This window comes from Carassius gibelio, chromosome A3 (assembly GCF_023724105.1).
Source record: "Carassius gibelio isolate Cgi1373 ecotype wild population from Czech Republic chromosome A3, carGib1.2-hapl.c, whole genome shotgun sequence".
NCBI classification, from domain to species: Eukaryota; Metazoa; Chordata; class Actinopteri; order Cypriniformes; family Cyprinidae; genus Carassius; species Carassius gibelio.
In genome coordinates, this window is record NC_068373.1 from 19633055 (window position 1) to 19644513 (window position 11459).

The window sequence follows — 11459 nt, forward strand, 5'->3', positions numbered from 1 at the left end:
ATACATAGAAAGGGGGAAAAAATGCAACATAGCCACAAATATTTGGAGCATCAAAAGCTTAATGTACTTATGTTCCCCTTTAGGCTTTCTCAGCCAGGAGTTAAGAAAATGTAACTTGACATAATGCCAGTATCTGATTATGCAATAAATATTTGGATATTTAACATATGAAATGTTTGGATGAAGAACAACCCAGTCTGATGGTATGTCTGAATGTTGGACAAATCAACGTAACCGGTAGTAAATTATGCTTGATTGCATGTGGTTGACACAAAAACATTAATGACACCAGTGGGCTGATATTGTTCTGCGGGTCCTTGGGGAGGCTTCTGAATGTGATGAAGGTCCAGTACTCATTGTATTCACTGTTCTGCACTCTATTAATCTGACAACTGTAGCTAAGAAACCAGACATAAGCAGTGCTGCTTTGTTTTGTGTGCTGATTGCAACACAAGCACTCTCCATCTAGTACTTATGAAAGACAATGATGCATTGTTAGGTAACAGTTAGCTGGTTACTTATCTCTGACTTTAAATGATAGGTCCTCTGTAAGGCCATCTAGAAAGATAAATGCGTAATCTGAACACTGGCGAAGAGAAAAGATTTAGAAGACCTCTGGGCTCCAAAAGATAATTTAACTTTTGTACAATTTAACTGGAAGCAAGCAGAAATTGTGAGCATTTAAAAAATAAAATAAACATTATGATATAAAATGAGAAAGACATATTTCAGATTCTCCACTATTTCCAGGACGCTAATCAAATCTACTGATTAAATTTGTGAGATTTATCAAGTGAATAATTTGTACTGATGGTCAAATTCTCTTCATATCAAAGCACTTTGGATCATTTTTCCAATCATGGTAGAGAACATAACTATCAGGTTTTATACAAATTTGTGGAGTTGGTGTGACTTCAACTTTCTATTACCTGTTTACTTAAACTGTTGAGCTGATAATATACATTGTTAATGCAAAAATATGATTAATTTAGATGCAAAACGTAAAATAAAACCACACTGTATGTGTGTACTTTTTTATCTCTCAAACTAAAACAATATTTTTTTTTTAAAAAGCACTAATGTTTCGTAAGTTATCAGTCTCTTTTATGGTTTCGCAACAGCAGTAGCCATAATAGCTTGTTTAATGCGGAAATAGTTGTGTGGGTTCGTTCATGAAACAAGAAAAAACCTTTGCATCATACCGCTACACTAGTGCGCTACAAGTTTCCTGCTGTTCTGGTGCGCGAGTGACGTCACAGCCGGCATATATATAAAAAATAACAACAAAATATCAAAAACGTAAGGGTTTTGTTTAAAGAATTTATTTGAAAGCTGTTACTAATTGTTGACCTTTCCCTCTTTATTTACAAGGTTCCATAAAACGCAGGCTGATAATTTAATCTTTATGAGCTAGCTCGCCTCGTACAGAAGTCAGAACTGGAATAAACCTGTTTTGCCCAGTAGGCTCCCATCCTGCTTCATGTGCACGCGCGCGTGCGTGTGCCTTTAGTTTAGAATAGCTAGTCACTCTCTACGGGCACGCGCAGTCCTCTTCTGATCCTCACAAACGTCTTTGTTCATAAAATTGCTATTTTATTAATAACTAGAATATTTATGAAATGCGTGTATTTCACAGAACACAGAAGTGTTGTCGCGGTTAAATAACAAATCGTCTAATTCAGTGCTGTGATATGTTGACTCTTCACACACATAAACTCCACAGGTCTTGTCAGGGGATGTTTTTTTTTCTGTGTAAACAGACAGGTGAGATTTGAGCGCATCCAGCCGGCTCACCACCGGGAAGTGAAGTGCGCGTTCCCGATCTTCACTACACCAGCAGACAGCTGTCGCGCCCGCGCTTGAATACCGGCTTCAGCCGGTATAAAATCTGCCAAGCTTCAGTGAGAGGAAGAGACAGAGAGCTGGCAGATAACAGTTAGTCTAGTTATAATATTAGTATTTATAAATTGTTAATGTAGTCAAACATAAATAGAAAGCGATATATTTGAACAGGGTCATTTCCCAACTAACAGTGATCCCTCGTGCTCTCCTCAGAAGTGACTGCGGATGCTCCAAATAGGAACGATGTTCTCCAGTTAACACATCAACTAAGAAGCCAGCTAACGTTAGCTCTAAGTTAACTTACTGGTTTTTGTTTTCTTTCAAATACCCAGTTTCTTCAACGTTTCGGTAAGTTAAAACGATTCATACTCGAGCTATATTTCATGTGTGGCGCCCGTGACTGACAAGATATAACTTTAGGCGTAAAGGTGATAGTTTTCATTTATTTAAAAAAAATGGTTAAACATTTTGTGACGGGGCATGCGAATCATGCAGAGAGGTTGAGATGCTGGACGTCACAGTCCTGCTGTACTGCGTCAAACCTTCCACGTCTTGAGAAATGTCAATACCGCTGCTATACCACTACTATATATATATATATATATATATATATATATATATATATATATATATATATATACAGTAGTGGTATATATATATATATATATATATATATATATATACATACATACATACATACATACATACATACATATGTATATATAAGCAAAGTCCTTCTTTTATTTTTAATTTTTTTATCAAATGTGAATTCCTTTCCCATTCACGTGTTCTTGGTTAAATAAACATAACTTACACTACCAGAGAGAGAGAGAGATATAGAGAGAAAGAGAGAGAGAGAGAGAGAAAAAACGATTTTATATTTTTACATTAACAATGTAATCAATATTCTGTTCATTAAAACCAAGTATGAATTTAATAGTGTTTCTAAGCATTTTACATTTATTCCAAAATTATAAAGCAGATCGCGTGCATGAACACAATATTTATCGTTTGAACCAATTACAGCCAAACATAACCAGTCAGATCCAATCATATCGCGCTGTAGGCATTTCCTTCTCTCAAGTGATTTCCCCCCATTCATTCTCAATTACCCCCCCCCCCCCCAACTCACAGCACGCTTTTTAGGGGGTCTTTTAAAAGGGTTAGTTCATCCAAAAATGAAAATTAGTTTGTGTTTTACTTACCCTCAACGCATCCTAGGGTTTATATGACTTTCTTCTTTCAGACAAATCCAGTGGGAGTTATATTAAAATTGTCCTGGCTGTTCCAAGCTCTTATCATTGCAGTCAGCAGGTGTTGAACAGTCTACAAGTCATCAAATAAAACGCGCGCATTCATAATAAACATGCCTCACACTGCTCTGGGGGGTGAAAAAAGGCCTTGTGTATTGAATACATGCGTTTTTGTAAGAAAAATATCCATATTTCAAATGTAATACTAAACACTTTTCTCTCACTTCCGTTATCAGTCATACGCAGAATCCGTTCCAGCGGATGACGCAGCACATAATATGCGCACCAATCGTGCCTCTGAGATATGCTAGTCTTGTGAGTTTGTTTACATGAGCAAAGGAAGCAAAGTTTCCTTACTTTAGTAAAATACCAGCCTCCTCTTGGCTGCTGCTCTCAGCACCGTCAAAATGTCAAAAAGTCCCATCTGGAACACATCGGCCAAGCAGATAAATGCGATATATCCGATATATCGGTCGATCACTAATTGAAGTCTTTTGAAGAACATTTTTCTTTGCAAATCCTCAGTTTGTACTTCTAATTTGTGACCGGTGTTTGTTTTGTCCTCTCTCCGTGTTCGTCACAAATCATGCAACACCGACGTACTATGACATCGGCGGGAACGGCTTCCACATATGACAGATAGCAGGAGTGAGGAAAAAGTGTTTATTACGTTTGAAATATGGATGTATTTCCTAAAAAAATAGTGATTTATGCTCTTTTTTTGTGGTTTTAAGTGGTGCTTGGCTTTGGCACTCTAATTTTTCTCTAATATCCTAACAGTGGTTACCTAACAAATGTTTTATGCATTGATTTGTAGTACCTTAAAAGAAAAACAATCCAGCAGACAGAGCAGATTAAGACAGATTAAGACATGAGCTGCTTTCAAACACAGCCCGCTGTTGAGTTGACAAAAGCACAACATCAAAGCCGGTGTAAAAATGACATCATACCTAAAACTCTCTGTACTATAACTTTGCTTACATTTACAGAAACGTCAGTGTCCATCATGACAGGAATAATGTCTGCCCTGAAGGGCTTAACAAGCCCCAATGTGTACGATGAGGTGCCTGATGGAGGCTGGGGCTGGATGGTGGCTGCCGCCTTCTTCTTCGTGGAGGTTTTTACCTTTGGCATCATCAAGATTTTTGGGATCTTCCTCCAGGACCTTATGACAGACTTTAATGAAACCAACAGCAGAGTGTCTTGGGTTGTCTCCATCTGTGTCTTTGTTATGGCCTTCACAGGTAATTCAGTCTAGACATTTAAAGATACAATACAATAGTACTAGGTGTACCTCAGTGTTTACACAATACAAATAGTGTTTACACACACACACTCACAAAAAAAAATAATAATAATAAAAACTCAGTTTATGATATTGCAAAAGGATTCATGATTGTTTTCTGGTGAATGCTTTTTCAGGTTACTCCAGTTTTTGAAACCTAAATCAAATTTTCATTACTAGCTTTTGCTTTTACGATCATACAGACATCTGTACAAGCCATTGTATATTGTACTGCAACCACAACTTTTTTCACAAGCTACACCGAACACACAGCTCAATTTTAGTCCAGGCAAGTTGATGGAAAATAGGTCATTATAAGAAGACCGGGAATATCCCAAAATGCAGGGCAGGTACAAAGTGTAAAATTGAGAAACAAGCTGTGTCATCAAATCTGTCATTTCCCTGTAATTCTCTCAAGACTTTAGGGGACAGTTGACCTAAAAGTTATATTTTTGCCATTATTTTCTCACCCTCATATAGTTCCAAATGAGGATATTTTGAGAAATGTCTTTTCTGTCCATTCAGTGGAACTTAGTGGGAACCAAAACTGTTTGGTAAATAATTTTTCAATTTTATGTTCCAGAGACGAAAATACGTTTATAAATGAAATATTGGTGGGAGATGACAGAATTGTAATTTTTTGGTCAACTATCTCTTTAAATGATGCACACGCACACGTACACACAAAAGATATGAAGTTCCTGCAGAGTGAATCTGTCAAACTGATTCTGTCTTCCAAGCTCATCTCTTCATACTGGCATTTGTGCTGAGAGAAAAGCAATGCCCTGTTTAGTAAATGTGTTAAATTGTGCTGTGTAAGGACGGCTGACTGGAGACTCACTCACTTTGCCCAGTGATAAAGCAGCCCCACCATTACATGACTCAATGAATGGATTCACATTTTTTCCAGCTGAGAGGGCTTCAAAGGGTCATTCTTGTTCAAACAGAGGCACTCACTCAAATGGCTCAGATAGAAAGTGATTACCCAAAGCAAAACTTGCTAGTGATACTGTCTTCATGCCTTTGCTACAAAAATGGAACCACCATTAATAGATAGTTTAGGACAGTTTTGAAAAGGAAGTCAAGTCACATTTATATGTATAGCACTTTTTTCTGTATAGCACTCTTTTTTGACTAGTTGTCAAAGCAGCTTTACAGAGTCAAACAGGGGTGCATAGATTTACTGTGTTTGTAATTGAATTTAAACTGTGAGACTGCAAATACAACACAGCTGTTATTGTAAGTGTTTATGATTGGCACTCATCTTTCCCACAGCACCTCTTTCCATGGTGATGAGTAACCGTTTTGGCTATCAGCCTGTTGTCATGCTCGGTGGTCTGCTGATCAGCCTGGGTACAATCACAACAGCCCTCACCAACTCCATCACTGAGATGTACATTACCATGGGAATCATTGCAGGTAAATCCAGCTTGAGTGTGAGTTATAATTGTGATACTTGTTTTGTCCTGTACTATCCTATAACAAAGTATGTAAGGTAAATGACTGCTGAATTTATTCAGTACTTTAATATTGCATTGTTTTTTGTTGAAAGTGCACATTTTTCCTCAGGGTGGCATGGCATGATATTGTGAAAATTAATTAACGTTGAATTTTTATATTAAAGAAGAGACAGATTTTCCAAACATAGCCTTTGTAAAGTAACAATGTCTTTCTTGTTTAAAACTGTTAGTTAATGTTTAGAGTCTGCCTGGTTAAAGGAATATTTAGAATAAATGCTGATCTTTTGAACGTTCTATTCATCAAAGAATCCCGAAAATGCAGACAAAACTATTAAGAAGCACAGCTGTTTTAAACCTTGATAGTAATAAGAAATGTTTTTTGAGTAGCAAATCGGCATATCAGAATGACTTCTGAAGATCATGTGACACTGAAGACTGAAGAGTAATGATGCTGAAAATTCAGCTTTGAAATCTCAGGAACAAATTGCATTTTAAAATATATCAAAATAGAAGAGAGTTATTTTAATGTGTAATAATATTTCGCAATACTGCCCTTTTACAGTATTTTTGATCAAATAAATGCAGCTTTGGTAAGCATGAGACTTCTTTCAAAAACATTTAAAAGTCTTACCAAGCTCAAACTTATGACCGGTAGTGTATTTTCTGTCATAAAAATAATAGTCATTTCTGTCATGTCTCATTATGTACAGGTATGAGTATTTTTTATATAAACACACACCCCTATTTAACAGGATGAGTGTTTTCATGTGTTGACATACAGTTGCGGGATACAAACACATTTTACAAAAGTGGCATATTTCAAACTTACTTTTAAGAAAGCTGTCAACTGTATGAGACACCAATTCATTTAAATATATCTCACAATGCATATTTTAAATACCCTAATATAAGACTATATGTTTGAAGATTTTTATTTATTTATTTTTATTTATATGTTTGAAATCTTATTTAATAATTATTCACACTCAAGCCATCCAGTCCACATATGTTTACATATATATAAATGCTCTTAATTTCCTCAAATTAGAATTGACACTTAATGTGACCACGTTATTATTTTGATTTTCAGATTTCTCAAAAGATTTCACTGCTAGCTTTCCCCAAATATCAAAACACTTCCTCCCCACCCTCATTAGTTGATCCTAACCTTGCCAATCTTTGTTTCTCCTTGTCTCTTTTTTTGTCTCTTTTAAATGCAGTTTTCTTTCAGCCCTTTGTCCAGTTTGTGCTACGGAAGAGAGCGTCCTGGTTCTTGGCGTTCTTTGAGCACGGCCCCCTTAGACTGACCTGAGCCCCTTGTGTTGAAGGGACCAGTGGCTGTCATCACCCTCTTTGCTATTTATTTACAGGCCTGGGTTACTGCCTTACCTTCCTGCCTACAGTTACCATCCTGTCGCAGTACTTCAGCAAGCGCCGTTCCCTCATCACATCCATAGCCTCCACAGGAGAATGCTTCTCCCTGCTAGCACTTGCTCCAGGTATGATCGCCAGAGCTGTGCAACATACTATCCTCTGGATAGTTCACACATTTTCTCACCCTCATGTCATTCATTCTTCTGCATAACACAAAACATGATATTAAGTTCGATCTGTGTCTCTTCAAGACCATACAGGAACCCACTGTCTTTCATTGTATGAACAAAAACAGCTGAGACATTTTTAAAAATATCTTTGTTTGAGTTCCACAGACTATAGACAGTCATACAGGTTTGGAACAACATGAGGGTGAACAAATGATGATAGGTTATACATTTTTGGGTAAACTGGCCTTTTAAATGCACTGGCAGACTTGTTTTGAATCGTACATACAGTATTAGCTAAGCATGTACATAACATGATAAAAGTCCATTTGGAAGTCAAATATATTTGCAAGTCATAAAATACTTATTTCTCACAGGAAGCCTAATTTTTTTCAGACATATTGAAAACCTAGTCTTTCTGTAATTCATTTCATTTGAATTCACGTTGCAGCTATGAATGCACTGAAGGAGCATATGGGCTGGCGCAACTGCTTGATCATGATTGGAGTTATGCAGGCCTCAATTATCATCTGTGGGGCTCTGCTAAAGCCAATAGTCATTAAACCCAAACCCGCTGCCCCAGACGGTTCCACATCCCCCCTTAAAGAAGCGGAATCCAAATATGACCAGGAGAATGAACTCACCCGTACCTCTTTAGGCTCTGTGGACTCAGGGGTCCAATCCGTCACCTCTTCACAGATCAACCTGTCCGAGGGCCAGGAATCTACAGAAGAGAACTCTGCTGAGAACAAAGCACTTAAAGAAAAGGAGGAAGAAGAAAACAAGCAACCAATGCTGCCTGAGACCCCACTCAAACAGGAACGAGAAGACCCGAGCGCCTCTAGGAACAAGTTGTTGGACTTCTCTGTGCTCAGAGACGCCAGTTTCAACTGCTACGCACTGTTTGGCCTGTTCGCCTCTCTGGGCTTCTTTGCTCCGCAGCTCTACGTCATCGAGCTAAGCGTGAGCCGAGGAGTGTCACGTGACAGCGCTACCTACATGCTCTCGGCCATGGCCGTGGCTGAGATTCTAGGACGTCTGTCCATGGGTTGGGTCCTCAATCGCAGGCCCATCCGCAAAATCTACATTCTGCTGATTTGCACGGTGCTGCTCTGTCCAGTGCTGGTCATCTTCACTTTTGTCACTGAGTTCTGGGGGCTCATGTCCTGCTCCTGTTTCTATGGCTTTCTGCTGGGCACCGTGGCCTCCAGTCACATCCCAATGCTGGCTGAAGATGACGTGATCGGCATTCAGAGAATGTCATCGGCTGTTGGCGTCTATGCCTGTATCCAGAGCTTTGCAGGACTGGGAGGTCCACCTTTAGGAGGTAAAAACAGCCTCTGTAAACTAACCACTTTAGTTACGAGCCGCTCTGAACACCTTAACAAATGCATAGTAATCTGACAACTGGCTAGAACAGGTGTTTTTCAAAAGAAATTCAAGTATGATGCAAGGGTCCCATTTAGGCAGCTATATATTTCAGCTTTTAGAAATATCATCTAAATTTGGTGAATGTACCTGGTGCAGCTTGGTAGAGCTTGTTTTTGATCTGTTTTCATGTTCTGTGCATGTGTTTCAGTTAAAAAATATATATCAAGTTAAATACATTTCATTATTATTAAGTCCATATTAACTTAGATACCACTCAATCTTTTTCGTTTTTGATCATATGTTTCACCCCAATTTGAAACAGACTTGAAACCATTCATACTTCCTCCAGTAAATGAAGAGAATCTAGTTATGAACCTATACATTTGCCTCCCCCACACATTTATAAATGTCATCTTGTGTTTTGTTTCAGGTTTTCTGGTAGACATGACGGACAATTACGGATCGGCCTTTTACTCCTGCGCGGCTGGGATGGGAGTCGGTGCTCTGTTTCTTGGGCTGGTGCGTCCAGCCAAATCCGGCCTTTGCCTTTGGAGGAGGAGAAATGACCAGCAAACAACAGACAGAGATTCCAGCTCACAGGGTAGTGATTATGACTTTGTAGAAATGGACATGGAGATTGACAACGGTCCTGCAAAGAGTAAACCTTGGCCAGTATGAAAACCGCCTCACCTCAAGAGTAAACACTCTTATCCTCCACTTGAATGATCATCCCAAAGGCTAACATACACAAACCATGTTCCAACAGGGTAAAATAGTCTTTAAGGCAATTACAGAATTTTTTTTCATTGCACTTTTGCTGACCATCCAATCAAAATCCCCAAAACATGTTTACATTCCTTGTGTCATTATTTATTGAAAGGAAACAAGAGTTTTGAGGTTCTTTCCCAGTCATAATGTGCACTACGTACTAGTCTCCTCCACAGACAGACACATTTTTAGAGAGGACAAGAATTAATCCTATTAGGCATTCAATTCTATACCTCTCATTTACCAAAGTGTTAATTATTTCATAATTATGTTGTTCACAAACCATCACACCACTATTAGTTCTGGCTTTAACGTCTAAAAAAATGCAACCTCGGGTTGTTTTGCTGCTTCGAGTGAGGCCATGATGCGTATGTATATCGCATTAGGTTGCATAAGCCTCATTCAGAGATGAAGGTGAGACAGGTACAGAGCTGTCTAGAGTTTCAGGGTTATACGTCATTCGCTTGCCTACAGATAACGGGTCTGTGTTCAATGGTTAACTAGTAGTGCTATTGTAAATGGAAAGACGGCAACATCTCAGCTCAGATGTTAATGTAGCTCTGATGATAGCGCAGGGTTTGGACCACTTGGTCTTCCATCAAGAGTAACCAATCATCAGTCAGAACATGTTGAATGAGGGATGAGTAACACTGACCAGATGTCAAAGGCTTCTGTCCTCTCAATTTCTGCTCTGAGATGTAGGCTGCCTAGAAACACATTCAAGACTTTCTTATGAAAAAAATGGCTATAGAATTTTATCGCTGTAATTTGGAGTGCACCAGCTGTGCCTTGTCAAAGAATTCTGTGGAATTACGCAGAGCTTGTGACTTCAGACAGGAAGCTAAAAGGAGCCATTCACATAGCACCAGACGTCCTGTCTATTGCACGTTTATGTAAAAACAGCAGCACTGTAGAATGCAAAAAAATATATACACAAAATTGCGAGATTTGGCATAGACAAATTGAAATTAATGCAGAAACCACGAGTCTTGAAACAAGTAAAAAGCTGAAATTCTGTTGAATTGTCTCCAAACGCATAAAACTTCTTTAAAAACAACTGTATGTCAGTTTTTTTAAACCTTGAAATACCAGCTTCAAGATCATTCTGATGGTACACTAACTTCTAAGGCGGTGAATGACTTGTTTCGTTCCCACTCGTCTGTTCTGGGAGTCTTCGAAATTCTGCAAAAAGGGTGGATTGCATTATGGCTGCAACAAATGCAGGTGTACAGCTATCCACTGCTATTACAGACTGATATATTTCCACTGACTTAACTGCAGGGAGCCTCCAAAGCCGCAGTCAGGGCGTCGGACTGGGGGTAAAACCAGTACTGATTACCAGGGCCCCAAAGGAAGAGGGGGCCCTTGAAAAGTCTAGAATATATATTTTTTTTCATTTGGGGGCCCATCAGGACTGCCTATGCCCGGGATCTTGTGCAGCGCCCCTGGTCGCAGTAATATACAAAACTATATACAGTCGCTTTAACTTTGTTTTTTTATTAATGTGCGGCAATGGTAAAAGTGGTCCGTAAAAAGTAGCGCAATAAAACGTGTTCTGTGAGAACCGGCCTTGAAAACATAATACACTGAATGAGCAACTTGACTGTAGTATTTTTTTTTTTAATGTGTAATTCACTACATGAATGACAGAATGGATAATTTGATGGAGAGAAATTACAGTTATGAGCACTGTATAAAATGAAAAAAGAATGAAATGTATTCCAGCACCATGTACTGCACAGAAGAGTCTGTAGGTAAATCCCATTGAAGCACTTACCTAATGACTTGAAATCTTATGTACCTCTTATTGTTCTGTAAACTTTTAATTCGCCATGCATGTATTTGAATACTGTTTATTTAGGTTTGTACTTTTGATGAGAAGACACATTTTGTGCATCTTTTCTTTCATTTGTATTTTTTTTTTTAATGTAATGCTTCC

At 38.5% G+C, this 11459-nt stretch overlaps 1 protein-coding gene across 1 annotated transcript; it reads left to right on the forward strand.

Moving 5' to 3' along the window:
* The first annotated feature begins 1790 nt into the window (after nt 1-1790).
* On the forward strand, nt 1791-11102 carry LOC127951167 (monocarboxylate transporter 7-like). Its single transcript, XM_052548886.1, has 7 exons — nt 1791-1935; nt 2056-2190; nt 4085-4339; nt 5656-5799; nt 7211-7339; nt 7833-8708; nt 9183-11102. The coding sequence occupies exons 3-7, from the start codon at nt 4102-4104 to the stop codon at nt 9428-9430; spliced, it is 1635 nt and encodes a 544-aa protein (XP_052404846.1). The 5' UTR covers nt 1791-1935; nt 2056-2190; nt 4085-4101; the 3' UTR covers nt 9431-11102.
* The last annotated feature ends 357 nt before the right edge of the window (nt 11103-11459 follow it).

Excerpts from the sequence above, each read along its gene's own strand:
- LOC127951167 (XM_052548886.1), top strand. The coding sequence starts at position 4,102 with ATGACAGGAATAATGTCTGCCCTGAAGGGCTTAACAAGCCCCAATGTG. Across the intron at positions 4,340-5,655 it reads CTTTGTTATGGCCTTCACAG|CACCTCTTTCCATGGTGATG; the intron begins GTAATTCAGTCT and ends TCTTTCCCACAG. Across the intron at positions 7,340-7,832 it reads CCTGCTAGCACTTGCTCCAG|CTATGAATGCACTGAAGGAG; the intron begins GTATGATCGCCA and ends TTCACGTTGCAG.